Source organism: Corylus avellana, chromosome ca5 (genome assembly GCF_901000735.1).
Source record: "Corylus avellana chromosome ca5, CavTom2PMs-1.0".
Taxonomy (NCBI): Eukaryota; Viridiplantae; Streptophyta; class Magnoliopsida; order Fagales; family Betulaceae; genus Corylus; species Corylus avellana.
Genome location: NC_081545.1, coordinates 3954720 through 3973714, shown reverse-complemented (window position 1 = coordinate 3973714; position 18995 = coordinate 3954720). Strand labels below are relative to the sequence as shown.

Genomic DNA, 18995 nt, shown 5'->3' with positions numbered 1-18995 from the left:
AAATAGTCCTAAATTACCGGAGAAATGCTTTTTTGATAATATGACAAATATACTGGGCTGGTGGGTGAGACAAACATGAATAAAATGGTTTGGTTTCGTCTAGTTCACGTTCAACTGCATGAGGACCACACATCCACGCGTCACAATCTCCTGCAAAGTAGGTCACGAGTGCAAGAGCCATTATTCATACTCCCGCGCCTGAGCCCTCACTCGCCCTTTCAAACCCCACCTTCCCCTCCACTCCCTCCATTTCTTTCCCGCCTATCTCACTCCTCGTTAAAAGCCCCAACCCCTCCCCCCTACCCCCTCACAAACCCTAATCTCACTGAAAACCCTATTCTATCCAATTCTCTCTCGCTGCACGCCATGAACCGCAGGCTCAGAGCTTCTACCAATTCCTTCTCCACCTCCCCGAACCGGACCGAGCCGTTCCACAGATACCTTAAGCCCGGCGCTCTCGCCCAAATCCGCGACTCGCGAATCAGCGCCCGGACTCACCGAGTCAACTCGTCGTTCCACTCTCTCTACGCATCGTTTCAGATCTCTCTACACCGCGCGACCCCGCCGTCGTCCCCGACTGCGAATGCCGGAAGTCAACAGCAGTCGCCGGTCAACGCGATCGAAGGCGTGCCGTGCTTTGCGGGGAGGATCTACGGGCCGCGGTGCCCGCAGAGGAAGAGGCTCGCGGCGGCCAAGTCTGTGCTGTTCCTGAGCCCGAGCCCGGTACCGGACTCGCCCGATCCGGTGGTGGACGCGTTCAGTAGTGACATTCTTGTAGCGCATTGACACGGAATAGGTCCATTTTTAGTTCTTCAATCTGTCGAAATTGCTGAGGGATTTTCATGTTGTAGAGCGGTTTCTATTTGTAGTTGGTGGCACTTTGATGAACAATGTGCACAGAGAATTTCTTAGATAGAACTGAAATTAATAATAAATTCATCAAAAAAATTTCTAGTTTTGGATCTATTATTTCAGATCCTGATTTTATTCTGGTTATATTTTGAGTTCTTGAAGTTTTAATTGTTGTTATTCATGAATGAGCTTAATGTTGATTCTGATGGTGTATTGGTTAAGTAATTTTGACCGATTTTTACTATAATTGCAAGTACAGAGGCTTTGATTGCGAAAAACAATTGGTTCTCAATGTGATGCTGGAAAGGGAAGACTTTGAATTGACTTGGTTTGGGCCTCTCCCAGTATGCTATTTACTTTATGATCGAGTTAAATGCACTATTCCGCAACGAGATTAATTTCTAAGCATGCTTTGGTAGTCTTGCTTTGCTTGTTTAGTGTTGTTTTGGAATTTTTAGTCTGCTTACTGATATAAGCATCTTAACATGTTAGCTTTGCAACATATATTGAGTTCTTGAGAAACCAGAGTTATCTTTGGGGTATGATAAGAAGAGAGAGCTCACGTGGAAGGGTTCTCATGGTGCCAAGCATTAATGGCTTTCTCTGATTGAAATTAACAAGTTGGAATTGCGTTCATGTCTAGAGATATATCTTGTTTTTCAGTTAGGCGAAACCATTTCAGCACTTAATCTGCTTTTGCATTTGATTTTGAGATGGTGGTGAGCAATGTTGGAATTGGAAACCGCAGGTGAGATTTGATACCCTTGTCAGTAGACACGATGAAATTCATAACAGAAGTTGTATATTATCACGTTGTTGACATGCTTTAACTTCTCAAGCTATTTTTATGTTGATGTTTATATGCATGTTTGTGTGTGTGTTTTAGCAGTTGGCAGCTCCATTTTAAAGACATGAAGTACGAAGCTAGTAGTGATACAGTAGGCTTTTAAACTTGACATGGCTTGATTATGTTGATGGGTCTTGCATTCATAAATTGCTGTTATGTTATGACTTTGGAGTTTGTCTTGTAAAGATTGAGTCCCTATTAACAGTGTACCAGATATGCTTTTTACCTTCATGTTTTGCATTGCATTTTAGTTTTAATCTCAGAATGCATTATTTCTGTAGTTTCAAACTTCATGCAAATTAAAAATTTCACTTGTTGAGTAATGCTAGGCTAGTTTTGCGTCAAGGGTCAGTATTCTTTTTGGAGGAAGTAGTTATACATTAGTTTCTGTTTATCATCAAATGGTTGTATAGTTGATGAAGCTCAGTAAAAACAGTAGATGGCACCATCATATGAGTACTTGATTTCTTTGTGCTTTTGGGATCATGTTCCCAATGGTTTTGTAGCTTAGTTTTATTTCTCTCATTTGGGGGAGGTTCAGGGTTTAACCCACTGTGTGTGTGGGATTTGTTGTACTTCTCTCCCTTGCTATCTAGAGTTGTAGTTATGTGTTTCATTTTGAGAAACATGCTAAAGAAAACTTTTGAGAAGGAAGGTAACCTAGATATGGGGGGTATGATGAAGAGTAGGGTGAATTTGGAATGTTGCCCATTTGTATTCGTGAAGGCAGGAGTATCGAATTTCGATGCATGGTATTATGGATGAGACTAATTAGGAAACTCAAGCATTTTCCAAATCTACAAAAACTATGCTTAAACTTAAACAGTGTACTTCAAACTTGTTTCACTCTTAGATTACTCAAACCTGCTCATGCTCAATAGGCTAATAATCTACCTGGCTTGGCTTATGTACTCGATTATTCTAGATATGTACTTTGTAAACATGAACAGCCTAATAATTGATTTGGTTCAATTCTTTGCTTAAGCTTTCTATATTTCTATATCTTTGCTATGCATTTGAAGCCCCTTCTTTTTGCTTTGATGAATAATATAGAGATGAATCAATAGATCTGGTGGTTCTTTAACTATTAACAGGCATATGTACATTTTTGACATGATGTTCAATAGCTCGAAAATTTTGTTTATAAAACAAAGATTTTTTAAAATAATTATTTATTGTCAGTTCAATTGCCCTAATGGGTCTCCCTTTCAGTTCATTTGACATAAGTTGTTACATATAATATTATTAATTCCACATTCTTTGGTTAGGCATTTCAAAAGCTCTTGTTGAACAAATAACATCTTTATTTTATTGAAACACTGTTGCAGAAGAATAATACAAATACTTGATTAAACCTGTTTGCTGGGGTAAACTCTGTTGAAGGATGGTATCTAAAAGCCAAGGATTTTTGCAAAATTGTGTTCCCTGTCTTATTTTCCTTCCTTCAATGTCTCACTTACCTACACCAACACCATCAAGTTCAATTCCATACCGAGAGAGACACAGAGAGAGAGAGAGAGAGAGAGAGATCGTCATCTACTTCTCACATTAAATATATTCTTTATAGGTAGATTTATTTAGACCTTTGTGAATATGAGTGTTTACATGTAAAAGGTTTTAAAAATTTATTACATGGAAGTACAGTTAAAAAGACAGATTTAATTTGGTTGAAATAGACAACTAATATAGATTCAAAAGCAAAAAATAAAAAATACAAAATAAAAAATAAAAAATCATTCCATTTGTAATTCAAGTCATTTGGAATGTGTTTGACCCTACAATTTCACAGATCAAATGTGTAGTTTTAAACATTTTGCCCCGTTTGAGAGCCAATTTGAAAAATAAATGATAATGTTTTTAAAAATCATGTTTTCATTAATTATATTTTGAAACCTCTAAATCAAATATTTGCTTATGAGATTAATGTTTGCTACTAGTATAAAGTGTGAGTAATACTATATACCGCACCAATATCCTATTATTACATTGACATGACATTGTGAATCTATTATTAATTTCTTTTTTTCCTTAGAAAAATATATTATTATTTAGTTTTCTTTTAACAATGAATAATTAAAAGTGTTTGGCAATATTGCCATGTGGTGGACAATACTCATAAAAATGTCGTATAGAGCCTGGGAATAGACATAAACGACGCCGTTCGTCCTACTTACTTGTCCCGTCCGCATCAAGTATTGCCTTGGAGCTCTTTCTCTTTCTCTCTAAAGCGCCCAAGTCTGTCTGCGTAGGTACCAAGCGAATTAGCAGTGAAAGAAAGACGCAGCGCAAAAACGCAAAGCAGTAGCAGAAATGGCTGAGCCCAAAACCAAATACGATCGTCAGCTCAGGTACACCCGACAACTCTTCTCATCCCAATCACCATTTTGCCCCCCTCACATTCCACCATTTCCTACTTTGCCCTAACTGTTTACCTCCACTCACTTTTCTCTCTCTCAGTTCTGTTAATTATTTTCCCTAGAAACCGTTTTCCCGAGAAAAAAAGAAAAAAGGTATTTTACCAAAAATTTGGTTTTTGCTTAGTACCTTTTTTCGTTTTCTGTGGCTAAAATATTCAAGGAAAGAAACAAGCACGATTGTTCTTAGATATATAGATAGAGAAAATTGCTTCTTTTTTTTTTTTCTTGGTTTCTTTGCTACTGTGAGAAGCTGGATTGGTTAAAATGAAGAGAAAAATTGTAGGATCTGGGGTGAGCAAGGACAAGCAGCCCTTGAGAAAGCCAGTATATGTTTGCTCAATTGCGGTCCTACTGGTTCCGAGACTCTAAAGAACCTTGTTCTTGGCGGGGTTGGAAGCATCACTGTGATTGATGGGTCCAAGGTTGAGGTTGGGGACCTTGGAAATAACTTCATGGGTATGTTTCTATGTTTCTTCTCTGTGTGTGTTTTGCCAAGTTTGTTGGATGAGCCAACGTAGAATTCTTTTGAATTAAATGGTTCAGATTTTTACCAACTCGGCATTTGTCATGTGATATTCAACAAATTAAAGTATTAAAATATCAATTAAATGATTAAATTTAGCATTTCCTATCAAGCCTAAGCTTTTGAATAGGTGGTATTTTAACATGGTACCAGATTAGAGGTCCCGATATCAAAGTTGATTCTATAATTACCTTCAATCTTTTCTAACAAGCTTAAATTTTTTGTAATAAGTGATGATTTAGTATAAATAAAAATTATGAAAATTTCAAAATCTGAACTCTAGAGGATCTAGATTAGAGTTTGTTAGTTGCATTCTGGAGTTAATTGTGTTTTCTTGTTATTTGGTTGTGCTGTGTTGTTAGTGGATGAATCAAGTGTTGGGCAATCGAAGGCGCAATGTGTCTGTTCGTTTCTTCAGGAGCTGAATGATGCAGTTAAGGCCAAGTTTATAGAAGAATATCCAGAGGCGTTGATCGAGACGAACCCCTCGTTTTTTTCTCAGTTTACATTGGTAGTCGCTACTCAGGTATTGAAGCTGATGTTTATGTACATTTTCAACCTTGAAAGTGGTCTAGTTGAATGCATGGCTTTATGTCTTATGGTTCTTTTTGCAATCTGTGTGAGTGTCTTGCCAAGACTGCATTCTTTGCTGTTTATCATAAGGGTGTAGATAAACTTTTATGTGCGCGAAAGACAAAGATGAGTGTCAAGGTGGCTTGTACTTACAATTTCATTGTGAGATGGATAATTCAATGGCATTCCGATTTTCTGTTTATTCTAATTAAGTGCAGTAAATGTAACGGGGTTTTTCTATTTCACTTTCAGCTGGGGGAAGACTCGATGGTGAAGCTTGATACAATCTGTAGGCAGGCCAATGTGATGTTGATCTTTGCTCGCTCCTATGGCCTTACTGGGTTTGTTAGAATCAGTTTGAAGGTAATATACTTTAACAACATTATGGTTCCTCCCAAATGGAAAACTTGGATGCACGAATGATGACCAATGGGGTTTCTCTAAAGCCCTGTTCTAGATTAAATTCTGTTAGTTGATTAGTCACTGACAACATTCCTTTGACCAATAACCTGTTTGCATAGAATTTCTTTTAAGGTAGGGACTGCGGTTGTTCAGTCAAAATTTGTTGGAGAACTTCTACCAATATAGTACATATCCATTTTTTCTAATTTGTCGTAGGAACATACCGTGGTCGAGTCAAAGCCTGATCATTTTCTGGATGACCTCCGGTTAAATAACCCGTGGCCTGAGCTCAAGAGGTACAAAATCTATTTTTATATTTTTTTTTCTTTGGTTGATTTTGTGCAGGTTGTCTAATATATGTTGGTATTTGGTCTGGCACACTTCTGAGCCTATAACTATGACCCTAAGAACCTCCACCTTGCATTCCATATAAATGATTGTTGTTGTCTATGTATGGATTAAATGATTGTGATCGTCTATTTATGGGTGTTAGGTTTGCAGAAAGCATTGACTTAGATGTGCAGGATCCCGTGGTCCACAAGCACACACCATATGTAGTCATTCTTGTCAAGGTGGCAGAGCAGTGGGCCAAAAGCCACGGCGGTAGCCTTCCATCAACCAGGGATGAGAAAAAAGAGTTCAAGGTTGACCAGTTTGGTTCATAGTTTTTATGCTGGCTTCTTTATTTTGTTAATTATTTTCTAAAATTGCTTTTCAGAAATGTGATTTAGTTGTGTCTCAAACATTTAGGACCTTCTTAAAGCCAGGATGATTTCAATGGATGAAGATAACTATAAAGAAGCTATTGAGGCCTCCTTCAAGGTCTTTGCTCGTCGAGGAATTGGTAATAAGTATATAATTTTCGTAATCACTTGTTCTGATTTTTTAGGATATTGTGATGAAGAAAATGAACTGCATGTTGAAATTAATTAAGAATGGATTATATAGCCATCATAAATGTTTTGCTCGTAGTACATGTTCTTGTTGGATAAATATCTAACTCAAGGTTTCAGATCTGTTACTATTAAAAAAATGCATAAATATATCCAAATGCTTGGTTGGCAAGGTGGTCGGTATACCCTGAATCCCTATTTTTCACTTCCAATTACATGGGGGTGGATTTGGGTTGGCTTTTTTACCAGCATCACAATTGGAATGACAATGGACTTGAGTCACCTGCCCCCAGTATGACTGATGGAATTAAGTCAACATGGTCCCTAGACATATTTATATCTAACATGATAAAGAGCCAACTTGCGTAACAATTCAAATAGAAAGGGTATACTTATGGGGTTGTAAACACTTAAGAGTTCTTATGAAGTTTTAATGTGGAACTGCAATATGCCTTTTTTGATTTTGTCACCAAGAACTGTTTGATTTCTACCTAAAAGTTAAGACTTCTGTATTGGTTTCATGTAAGTAAGCGTGTAATTTTTTTTCTCAATTCTGGCATTCAGGTCCAGATTTGCAACAGATACTTAATGATAGCAGTGCTGAAGTTGATTCTAATTCATCAGATTTTTGGGTGATGGTGGCTGCTTTGAAGGTTTGTGAATCCAAGTGGCATTTGTGACATGAGTTATTAGTTTGCTTTGCTTGAATCTGGTATAACTGGCATCATATTGAACAAATTTGAATGCTTATTTCTTAGAAGGTATCTGGCGTTCTTGGCTTTTGTGCTGCTTTTTCTTGCATCCTTTTTCCTTTCAAATGTACTTTAATAGAATTAAATACATGTTTCACATATGATGAACTGGACGCATACTACTTTTTTTTTTTTTTTTTTCCAACTTTGCAAAGTGGTCCAGAAAAACTTTGTGCATGCCGGTTCTGTTGTTTCAAGTGCCTGGGAAAATGTGGAGATTTTGTTCTTATACTTAGATTCTTTCCATAAGATGGGGCAGCAAGAAATATTTGTTGAAGTTTCTCTCGAGGCCTCCTGGAATATTGCCTCAGTCATCTATAGGATTTGAATGTACAGAATCTTCCATCTATCACCATCAATCTCTATGTTGTTTGAACGTGTCAACTATTAAAATTTTCTTGGTAAATCTGGACAGGGTTTAGATTCATCCTGGCATAAATATGTATATCATTTCTGGAAACTTAACATTGATGTTCTTTTTGGTATGGTGAAGTGCATCTTCAAGTTATATAACTGTGTTTCCTCACTTTTTAGGAATTCATAGCAAATGAGGGCGGTGGCGAGGCACCCCTTGAGGGATCAATACCTGATATGACATCTTCAACTGAGTCAGTAACTAAATCTCTCCATAATATAATGCTAACATTTCTTTTTTTGGCATCAGAGTTAAATATAAACAAGAAACATTTTTTTTGAGATGAGAGCTTTATCAACTCTCTTGTAGGCTTTATGTAAATCTGCAGAATATTTACCAAGCAAAGGCAGAGGCTGATGTTCTTGTTATTGAGCAACGAGTTAGAAATATTCTGAAGAAAATTGGTAAAGATCCAAATAGCATCTCACAGACAACCTTAAAAGGCTTCTGTAGAAATGCAAGAAAACTCAAAGTAAGTGTGGAGTTGCAGCCCTTTTTTTATCCCATTGGTATTACAAAGTATTTTCAATTATAAATATGGTCACAACTCTAGTACTTCTTTAACTTTATACTGCTATCTCTCCCCATTAGATGACAATGTCTCTCGCAACTATTCCTCTTAGCTAATTATGGGCCTTCCTGCTATATATTTGATATGGGAAAAGAACAACTCATGTTCGATTATTATTTTTGCCTAGGTGGCCATCAATAAGATATTGATTTTCACTTTGTAGGTTTGCAGGTATCGCTCCATTGAGGATGAGTTTAATTCTCCAATCTTACCAGAGTTACAGAAGTATCTGACAGATGAAGATTACAGGTGTCATAAATTTATTATTTATTCTTTCAGATAATAATTTAGTGTTCAATTCTTAAGAAAGTAGGTAATTTACCATTTTCTGAACTATTTTTGTTATATACCCCAATAAGTGACTCGTATATATTCTTTTTGGTACAAGTTTTTCTGAGTTAAAACAAAATGAAAATACATTTAACTGAACTACGACCACACCCAAAACAGAAAGAGAAAGTTACACAATGAAAGAGATTCCCTTCCTTAGAGCCTTGACATTTTCTTGTTAATTGCAGTGTAGCTGTTGGGTTCTATATTTTGCTTCGTGCTGTTGATCGGTTTGCTGCTAATTACAACAGTTTTCCTGGACAATTTGATGGGTAACACCTGAAATACTAATGAAAATATTTCTGAAGAATCTTCTTATTGTACCTTTTAGCCCTACTTTCCTTGCTGACTCTATTGTTAATGTTGCACAGAGGGATGGATGAGGAAATTTCCCGATTGAAGACTACAGCCGTTGGTCTCCTTAGCGACTTAGGTTGCAACGGCTTAACCCTGACAGAGGATCTTATCAATGAGATGTGCCGATTTGGTGCTTCGGAGCTCCATGCAGTTGCTGCCTTCATTGGAGGAATTGCTTCACAAGAAGTGATCAAGGTATTTCTCTTGCCTTATCTTATTAACAGGGTCTATTTGTCTATATCAACAAGTTCCAAAGTTGGTTGAATGAAAAGTATTCAAAGCTCTTTTTACCTTATGTTACCCCCCAAAATCCACCATTAAGTGATGACGTGTCTCTGTTTTCACTACAGCTGATAACAAGTCAATTTCTACCCATGTCTGGAACTTTCATATTCAGTGGCATTGATCACAAGTCTCAATTGTTGTCACTGTAGTAGTTTTTATTGTTGGAAATGCTTTCAAAAGACTGGTAAGTTTCTCATCTTCTCCCCTTGCTGAAAATATCTTGCAATCACAGTCTCACTTGAAGTTCTCCTTTGCAGTTGTAGTTTTTGCTGGCAGAGCCCCCTCCCTCACCGGTAGATGGAGCAGCAAATTTCTGTACGTACAGCTTTGGGACACATCTTATTCTTATATGCGGCATTTTGGAGGCAAGCACAAATCGCATTGATGAGAGTCATGGTCTGCTAGTTTCCGTGACATTGAAATTTTGTGACCGACTTAATTGAGGGGGGAAAGAGAGAGAAAGAGAGAGAGAGAGAGAATGATGGTACACTAGTTTGAAATGAAAGTTCTCCATATTTTGGTTGATAAAACCGATGCTAGTAGCGCCTACATTAGAGAATAGCTTGTTTTGATGCATTATTTTATGAGTAATGTTAAAAATTACACTTTTATCTTATCACTTTTAACTATGATGAATTGACACAGTATGTTTATATGGTGAGATAAAAGTGTGGTTCTTAACATTGTTTTATCAATAATCTTTTTATCTGATCCACTCAAAGACGGGATCCCATATTGTGTTTGCTAAATTGATGCAGATATAATAGCAAGCTTGAAACCCTGTGCATTCGTTATGCAGGAAAATTGTGAAGTGGATCAGATTCAATCACAATTGTCTATTCAGATGTTCCAAATTAGTAGGGGTGAAATTTAAAACCGCCTAACCGCAACCGCTAACCGCCTAACCCCTTTAAAAGCGGTTAGTAAAAACTACTAACCATCTAGGTGGTTGCAGTTAGCGGTTAGTGGGTTTTGGAAATCCGCTAACCGCTTGTTTTTAAATATAATATATATTTATATTATATATATATTTCATATAATAAATCACAATGAGGCGTTGTAGCATAGTGGTATAGGGGCTATTTTTTCACCAACATTTCCGGGGTTTGACTCCCCCAAATCTCAGTTTTATTATTTTTATTATATAGAAGTACAAAACGACGTCGTTTTGCACTTTTATATATTCATCTCTTTTCTAACCCTAAACCTATTTCTCAGGAACTCAGCTTCCTAACTCGTAAGCTCCTTGCATCTGCGGCTCTGCTCTCAACTCTCAAGCCAGATTTCTCAACTCTCAAGCCAAAAGCTTTGTGTCCAATGCAGCATAGATAAACAAAAAAATCCATGCATATTCATAATTTCATATGACCTGGAAATATTTAGATCATTATATCAACGGCTGGTTTGATATCATCGGAACCACCGGCAAGCCGCTAAAGCCGAGATAGGCACTACAGATCGAGATGCAGACCACGCCGGCCGTGGGTCACGGCAAGACCCATGCCTGGGTCTGCCGTGACCTAGGCATGGATCACGGCCTGACCCACGCCCGGGTCGGGCTCCCCTCCGGCGTGGGTTTGTCTCCCCTCAGCCGCATCCCCTTCGGCAGCGTGGGTCTCTCTTCGGCTACCCATTGCCCAAAAACCATTTCCAGATCTCTCCGAAAAAAACAAAACCAGAGAGAAAAATGTGCATTGGGTTTAAGTTGAAAGTTCATTGTTTGTTACAAGAAGTTGAATCCTGGATGGGTGTGATTCTCGATCGGGGCTGGTTTTGATTGTTTTAGAGAGAATTCTTGGTGGGTTTTTGTTTTTGTGAAATGGGTTAGGGAGAGTTTTGGAACCTCATGCTAGAGGTGGCCGGCCAGTAGCAATTTTTAATGCTAAAATGGCCATGAAAAGGAAAAAACCAAAAAAAAAAAAAACGTTCAAAATGAGCAAAAAAAAAAGATTAAAGTGAGCCCAAAACCGGTCCAAAATCAGCCCAAAATCGGTGAAAAAAAAAAGCCCAAAAAGCGGTTAACCGCTACCCGGTTAGCGGAGGCGGTTAGTAAAAATTACTAACCGCCTAGGAGGTTGCGTAATTTCAGCCCTACAAATTAGGTTGTTGATGATTGTGTTGCATTATGAAATATAAATCCAACCCATGAGGAATGCCACTTGGGAATTCCATGATTACCCGATAAAATGCAAAGCTTAAGCCTTCAAGCCAATCTTACCAATTGCCCTCCCGAGAGCATTTTTAGCAAAAGCTAAAAGAGCAACAAGACCAAAAAATCAGATACAACAAGAAAAAGGATTTATTGTACGCATCTTAAAAACAAGAAAAAGGACAGATTGTTTTTCTTCCATGTGAAAACCGTAAGAAATAAGTAAATGGATAGCATCGAGCTTCAACATGGAATTTCTCACTCCTTACATGAGCAAAAAGTTGAAAAAAACAAAACAAAAACACGGAAAATAAATATCATTCTTTATTTTTTTTTCCCAATCAAATATGTCAAAGGGGAAATGGAGAATTACAACATGATAAAACGCAAAAAGGACAACCCAAACAATATCCTTAAAACAACTAGAAGACGGTGCTAAAATAAAGTAACATAGTAACCAGCGGGAATGAGTCAAATAAATGATACGGCCCATAAAGAGAACCAAAGTGGCCACAGAGAGCTGCAACCAAAGGCAAGGCAAGACTTTGAGCACAAAAGAACCGGCACCACAAAAGGCTAGAGTTGGATCATTGGCGAGCGGCCACACTGTAGCAAACAAAACTGGCAAACAAGAGCCAAAAGGAAAGGTCTCTACCCAAATAAGAAGCATTAGAGGAATTAAATAACATTCAACACCAGTGTTAGAAGTCCTACGGCTACGAGTTGCACCATACCAGATGTCGAGATAGCTGCATGCGAAATGTAAAGACTTTAATCCTTACCAGTCGCAGAAGGTTTCTTGGCAGGATTGTATACGCTAAATTCACCAAAGTCCCGTCTACCACTGGCAAAAACATTGTCCACAATCAAATCCTTGGGACAAATAGAAAAATATTTAGTTCCTTTCTAAACATAATAATCACATCTCTCTCACACACAAAATAGAAAGTTAAAAAATTATCCAAAAAATTGTACAACATCCTAAACTTGCATTTTAAGTTTTGATTTGTAGGTGATTGGTCCATTACTAGTCAGACCCACAATCTATTGTTCTTCTGCATGGATGGAACATCTTATGTAGTGAAAAAGCAGTTTAGTAAAGACAAAGCATAGGAAGAGGTGATGAGCTGATGGATTAGGCTGCAGGAGCAGTGATGGTTATACTGATGTTGAAAATACGGTACAGGTGGCAGATGTGGTGGTTGCAATTGTGTCAGATGGTGGGGCTGCAGGAAGTTACATTGGCAGTAGAGGTGGTGAATGCAATGCAAATCCTTGATGAGAGGGGTTAAAATCTTTAGAGTATATTTGACACTGTGATTTTGCAAGTCAAAAGTGTGATTTTAAAAAATTGCGATTTGAAAACGTAGAAAAATCTATGTTTTCAAATCTCAAGCCACAAAGTACGTTTTTAAAAACACATAAATTTTAAATGCTAAATTGAAATTTTGCCAAACGCTTAATTGTATTTTTAAAAATCACATTTTTAAGTTGCAATTCCAGCCTTAAATAGACTGACTGACCTTGGCTCTATGTAGATCATATCATTATGCGTCTTATTTAGAGTTATCTGCTACAAACAAAAGAATTAACACAAGCATGAGTATTGAAGTGTGCACCTGTGCATTACATCCCAGCCAGCAGGTAGGAAACGAGGATGAACAGCCTCAACAAATACTTGCCTCCACCTTTGACAAAATTGACGAATACCGTCGTCACCATATTCCTTTTGTAGATGATCTACAACTTGTTTCCCATGTGGTCCATGTCCTAATAATGATAATTTGGAATTATGCTTATGTCGGGCAGTTTCATCATGTTTTGTATGGTATAAGTCAACTGTTCCATCTGATGGGCTTCTACTCTCACAATTATCTTCAGAATTTACAACATTGACACCTTTTGTATCAGAAACTCCATATTCATCAGAATTTGCATTCCCTTTAGTAGAACTAATTTCTCCATCAATCCCTGAATCAGCACAAATAGAGGAGTCACCTACATCAGCATCTGTTTCTCTATCTTCTTTTCTACAACATGCTTTTACTTCGGTGTTGTGAGAACCATCTAGAGCACTAAGTTCTGATGCATCCACAATGGAAGATGTCTCCATGCAACCTATATTATTCTCCTGCTCCACATTTGGAAGGATGCTCTGCTTAAAAGACAGCCCTTTCTTCTTCTCAAGTCGTCTTCTCTCGTGAGGACTCATACCAACTAGCAAAGCCATTTCCAAATCTACCTCAGTTATCTCCCTTCCTCCATAGTAACTCATGACAATCTGCAAACAGAAAATTATATCATCAACAGAAAAAATTTAGTTCTTTTTTTTTTCAGCAACACTAATGAGTAACAAGCAGCAGAGAAATAACTAAGACGATATGTAAAAATGGCCTTATTAAAAAATCATTTTTATTTACATTGCTATTTAAATCACAATGAAGCCATTCAAATTCTAATGAGATTCCCAATGCATTCTGTGAGCGAATTGGGTTGATAACCACCAATTTCAGTTCTCTGAATTTCAACTGATAACATTTAACCAAAGACCTATACCTTCTGAGAATAAGTACTCTAGGATGGCTACTTGTGCCGATCGTTAAATTATATACAGTAATTACTCATATCCATTCAATATAATTTCTTATATAACTTTGTTGCTATAAATTTGGTAGAAATCAAATCTGAGAAAGTGCTCTCATACCTGTTTCAGTTCTTCACGGCGCTTGGATGGCATTCTTGGTCCATGGCGCAGAAGTGCCATAGCCGCTGTTCGCAATTGTAGGGGAGAAACTCCTGCCTCCTCAAGGTTTGTTGCTGACTCAGATGACCCCGAAAGAACTTGGGCTTGTTTTGAGTCAACCACTTTACTAACAAAAAGGGGAATTCCAAATTCTGCAGCAACCTGTTTTTTATACCTCTCAGCAGCAGCATGGGCAACTTCATGACAATCCACACAAAGTAGGACAATATCATGAGAACGATGGCTTTTTAAATGCTCAGGAAAGTGTATTCTGTAGCACGAGGGAATTATGCGGTAGCGTAAGTAGTGATTTCCTTCGCCACAGCCAACACATATATTTTTCTTACTTTGGATATAAAAATCATTGTCTTCATCTTCTGGACGACCTTTGGGCTCAAAAAGAAGCATAATGGCAGGTGGGTTTTCATCCACAAGTTTTGCCAAATCTCTAAGGAGATACCTGTTAGAATACGACAATGATCAATGCATTACTTCATGGTAAACTAAAGACAAGAGAAAGGCTCACCAACCATTCAAGCTTCCTGCGATCACAGTAACAAAGCAACCGCCCATCATTTGCATAGATTCTGCAATTATGATAAACTGGAGATTTGCAGGAGAATTTTTGAACAAACAGATCTCGAGAAGACTTTCGAGCAGCTTGCTTTGAACTTCTTTCCCCATTTTGTTTGGATGCAACCGTCACTTTCAGATTACAGTTAACCAGTAAAGCATAATTTAAAACAGAAAATGGACAACTCCCACCTGGACCTAAACACTTTTGGAGAATCATGGGAAAAAGATCATTAAAGTTCCCTATCTTGTCCTGGAGCAGAGAACAGACATCATTCAAATGACTGCAAACAACAGGGGATGGAGACAGGAGGAAAGAATTGAAACTCAATTCCACACTCAGATCAGCTTGAGTTATGGTGCTAAATATTTCTGCTGAAGTCATTGGAGCTCTGTCTGCAAGAGTGACAATAGCCTGGTCTGATAATACGTATCTTAAGCTCTCATCATGCACACGAGCCTGAAAATAGGTAAAATCCACATGAATAAGCTCAACTAACTACAATGCAGTCTCATGTTTGTCTTCACTACGAATTTAGAAGACAATATGAGCAGGACAATCTGATAAAAGAGGCATCTGGGAATTTGGGGATCATAATTAGATGACCTGATTAAAAATATCTACATATGACATTAGCATACCTAACATCAGTGTACAAAGAAAATGAAAGTATATCTGACATTGGTCATATCGTTGTTTTGATTTTGAACATTGTTATCATTAAGTATGTCAAACTAATGTGAAAACATATTTCCCTGAAGCAAGTAAATCTGTTGTGTGTGTGTTTTTCTTCCTGCATTGCTCTTGTTGTAATAAGGCTATCCTCAAACTGGCAGCTCAATTTTTGGAAAAGCTCATACTAACCATTAAATCTCTCCATGCACACAATCGCCTCACAAGATCCTGAAACTGACAAAAGAAGAAAACTCCATCAGAATTATATGGAATGTAGAGCTGCAATTTTCTACTGACCTAAAGGTGATAATGAAAAGGCAACCTGGGTTTTACAAGAAATTGATGAAACACCTCCTTGACTGTTCAAATGACGTGAAGATAATGATGATGCAGCAGACTCCCCAGGAAAGGCTTCAACCTCTTTTGTGTAGAGTTGCAAACAAATCATGTTTGAACGCCGACTAGCCTCGAGAACAAAATTGAATTTGTCATCGGGACAAGAGATTTCTGATACATTGATATATTTAGTATTCAAATACTATGTGATACCATAAATGCAGGTTGTAAAGTTTGTGAACAAAAAATCATGGCTTAGAATGGATTGATACCTAACAAATATATGCACTCTTTTTTAGCTTAGCTGATGCTACATTTAAGAACAAGTTAAAATATTTAATTGCAAGTTTCCCAACTAGTCATTCCTACAAATTATCACCTCAAGGATACAAACTGTGGGTAACCATCCTGTAGGACACCCCCCCCCCCCCAAAAAAAAAAAAAAAAAAGCGGAAAAGAAAAACCAACAAAGAATAATGGTTGGAATTAGATGGTTCTGTTTCTTAGTACTTAACCAAATGTACATAATTTTTATTGTATAATCTTTTCACCTTTTTTCCCTCCATCCCAACAAACAAATTAAACACCAAATGTTGCACATGAAACATGAACATAAGATAGAAGGTATACCAGTGTCCTGTTGTTGGAGCTCAGCTATCAAACAATTTGCAATGTACAGTAGATAGTGTGCATCCATTCGAGCATATTGCACCATTTCTTTTGATAGGGGACGTTGTCTCCAGTCTTCACGCTACAAATTCAACTTGAAATTAAATAGTAGCAACATTTTGTCCTATAACAAGAAATTTTCAATGGACATATTAGAGTGCCTACAACTTCTGTACAAGAAAAGTAAAAGACACATGCCATTCATGGACATATTCTCATGTCAAGAATTTTGAGCCTAGAAAACATGTCAAGTTTACTATTATAGAGTACAATAGATCTTGGGATGCTCTCTTCTTATAGATATCTAATTAGTTTTCCTATATATTGTTAAATAATGACCAGCAAGCTTCATGAAATGAAGCAATATGATAGATAGCCTGAAAGCCATACCTGTAACAATTTGTTTGTGTATACACCACAGTAAGTTTCAAGTAAGTATGCCAGTGATTTCTGTGGTTTTGACAAAACCTCACATGCCTGCATTGTAGTAACAAAGGTACAAAGTTAGAAAAGAATAGTGGCCAGTCATTCAACCACAATGAAATCTAACAGAGGACTTCATAAAATCAGAATACTGAAACTTGCCTTCGCTGTGTCAAATAAATTAACAACGTATATATGGAAGTCTCTTTGCAGCCAAAGAACATCATTATCAGCCCCATGGAACACCTACACAACAAAACCTTCTGATATCAACAGGACTACAATCATAATGCCTGCACAAACGACTGATTAAGTACCAATTAAATAGCAGAACAATTGCAGCAATATGTTTCCTTGTCAGTCTTAATAGAAGAACAATTGCAGCAATATGTTTCCTTTCAATGTCTCTCTCTCTCTCTCTCTCTCATCTTGTGGCTTTTGAAGAAAGTTATTAAAAAGTGGAATTGTCTATCAGTCTATGAGATATGAATTTCATCTGTCAATGTGACTAACTTTACTCACCTGAAAGTCTAGGAACAAACACAGTTTAGAACAGTGGAACAACCAACATGCTTGTGAACTCATATAATTGAGATGAACAACAAGAAACATAAAAGCTGTATATAGTTCATTTGGATGGAAGGGATTGAACAGAATGTTTTGGATTTTAACTTTTACTCAAAATGGATTGAATGAATTATTAAAAGCACAGATTTTTTTCTCTCAGTGAATGAAGTATTAAAAGCCATACTAATATGTTTATATGAAATTACTAAATGTAAGATTTTTTTTGGGGTAGATTCTAAGGTGTTATCTCAAATTCATTACATAAGTAATCTGTAGGAGTAAAACTCTCTTTTCTCTTATAACTCAAAACCATTAGCAATTAATACAAAGATTTGCTACTAAAATCCCTTTATTTTGATCCTCACATCTAACGGCAAGCAACAATACAGACTTCATATTTGTATAAAACAAAAGGCCTTGTAATTCACAAATACACAATTTAAACACCTTACAAATACTAGGATCAGCAAAAACCGTGCGAAGAACACCCATCGAATCATGCAGAGCAATCGAGTCCACCAAATAATCCTCTTTCTGGGTAGAAATCTGTTCCCATTTCAACCAGAAGACACATTAATTTTATGAAAACCAGAAGTGCAGTAAAAACTAAATAATTGAATTTACCTGTATTAAAGATGTAAAACCTAGAAAGGATCGTAAACTATGCTGCTCAGTATCGACAGCAAAGACCCTCTCTTTGCTCAAAACACCAAGGAGTTCCTTCAACTGCGACTCTGTCTCAATCCAAGTATATTCCTCGCTCATTTTCGAATCCGTACTTCCATTTAAGAAGCTGAATTCAAGTTGAGGATTCTCTAATAATGCGGAAATCTCTGCCTCATATGGATGCGAATTCAAAGCATTCTCTGCCACCAAAACCACCTCCAATATTAGCTACCTCCATTTCAACCAATAATGTAAATACAGGAAAATAATATTTTTCTTTGATATGCTTTAAGCTCCGCTCGATTGCTCAAAAACCAAAGGGAACTTAAAAAATGAATGGAAATGAAAGCTTTTCACTGAGTTGAGCTAAGATTTTCGCTTCCTCAGCTCCGTTTGTTTCGACAGAACATATCTCCTACTAAAACAAACAAATAAATAAAAAAGAATTTCTCGAGCAAACAATTTCCTGGATTAATATTTTCTACTGAAAGCACAAAAGCTCAAAATTATCCCTCAATTTTCTCTGCAACCGAACAGAGCCTCACGGTCTTCATATTTCAGTAGAGTACAGTTGAGCAATATCAGTTCGCAATTTCCTCCGATCAAACAGCGAACTCTTTTTTTTTTTTTTTTGATGAATAGCGAACTAAAAATTTCATTTTCTTTTTTAATTTTCCAAAGGCTTTCAGAGCCACCAAACACAGTCCGAGAAAATGTACCCTCACCAGACTCGTTGAGCTTCAAATGCTTGAACGGGGAGTAGGAATTATCAGCCAAGACTCGCTTGAACGCCTGCTGTGGCTTGGTCTGATCGGCCTGTAAATAACACGAACTCCGGGAGCGCTTCTGCTTCCGGCGGCGTCTCCGCAAGTGTGCACTGTAGACGATCGAGAGCGCCATGACGGTCCCGATGGTTATTGCGATGACTCTCATCTTCCACCGGCTTTCCATTTTCTATTGCTCTCTCTCTTTTCTC

General features: G+C 37.4%; 3 protein-coding genes across 6 annotated transcripts; 2 read left to right on the top strand and 1 right to left on the bottom strand.

The window, feature by feature from the left end:
- The first annotated feature begins 314 nt into the window (after window positions 1-314).
- LOC132183235 (uncharacterized) lies at window positions 315-996 on the top strand. Its single transcript, XM_059596638.1, has one exon. The coding sequence runs from the start codon at window positions 367-369 to the stop codon at window positions 784-786; it is 420 nt and encodes a 139-aa protein (XP_059452621.1). The 5' UTR covers window positions 315-366; the 3' UTR covers window positions 787-996.
- Window positions 997-3910: 2914 nt separating this feature from the next.
- Window positions 3911-9855, top strand: LOC132182711 (NEDD8-activating enzyme E1 regulatory subunit AXR1-like). Its single transcript, XM_059596030.1, has 15 exons — window positions 3911-4047; window positions 4400-4572; window positions 5002-5165; window positions 5465-5575; window positions 5831-5910; window positions 6108-6258; window positions 6365-6458; window positions 7072-7160; window positions 7794-7867; window positions 7984-8146; window positions 8409-8494; window positions 8764-8847; window positions 8947-9127; window positions 9283-9401; window positions 9475-9855. The coding sequence occupies exons 1-14, from the start codon at window positions 4010-4012 to the stop codon at window positions 9364-9366; spliced, it is 1572 nt and encodes a 523-aa protein (XP_059452013.1). The 5' UTR covers window positions 3911-4009; the 3' UTR covers window positions 9367-9401; window positions 9475-9855.
- A 1817-nt stretch (window positions 9856-11672) lies between these two features.
- On the bottom strand, window positions 11673-18984 carry LOC132182534 (protein RRP6-like 3). 4 transcript variants are annotated; one of them, XM_059595805.1, is made up of 12 exons: window positions 18739-18984; window positions 17978-18219; window positions 17801-17899; window positions 16949-17032; window positions 16754-16840; window positions 16325-16445; window positions 15681-15865; window positions 15548-15592; window positions 14640-15142; window positions 14071-14569; window positions 12986-13647; window positions 11673-12210 (listed from the first exon to the last, which is right to left on the bottom strand). In XM_059595805.1, the coding sequence occupies exons 1-12, from the start codon at window positions 18968-18970 to the stop codon at window positions 12138-12140; spliced, it is 2832 nt and encodes a 943-aa protein (XP_059451788.1). In that variant the 5' UTR covers window positions 18971-18984; the 3' UTR covers window positions 11673-12137. The 4 variants fall into 4 exon arrangements, with proteins under 4 accessions (XP_059451788.1, XP_059451789.1, XP_059451791.1 ...); XM_059595806.1 differs by having other exon boundaries at window positions 18745-18984; XM_059595807.1 differs by having other exon boundaries at window positions 12147-12239.
- Window positions 18985-18995: the final 11 nt, after the last annotated feature.

Bases quoted from the DNA above. Each gene is read 5' to 3' on its own strand.
- LOC132182711 (XM_059596030.1), top strand. From the start codon at position 4,010: ATGGCTGAGCCCAAAACCAAATACGATCGTCAGCTCAG. The intron at 5,911-6,107 runs GTACAAAATCTA...TATGGGTGTTAG, and splicing joins CCGTGGCCTGAGCTCAAGAG to GTTTGCAGAAAGCATTGACT. The intron at 6,459-7,071 runs GTAATAAGTATA...TCTGGCATTCAG, and splicing joins CTTTGCTCGTCGAGGAATTG to GTCCAGATTTGCAACAGATA.
- LOC132183235 (XM_059596638.1), top strand. From the start codon at position 367: ATGAACCGCAGGCTCAGAGCTTCTACCAATTCCTTCTCCACCTCCCCG.
- LOC132182534 (XM_059595805.1), bottom strand. From the start codon at position 18,970: ATGGAAAGCCGGTGGAAGATGAGAGTCATCGCAATAACCATCGGGACC. The intron at 15,593-15,680 runs GTTGCCTTTTCA...TTCTTTTGTCAG, and splicing joins CAATTTCTTGTAAAACCCAG to TTTCAGGATCTTGTGAGGCG. The intron at 13,648-14,070 runs GTATGAGAGCAC...TTCTGTTTGCAG, and splicing joins GCCGTGAAGAACTGAAACAG to ATTGTCATGAGTTACTATGG.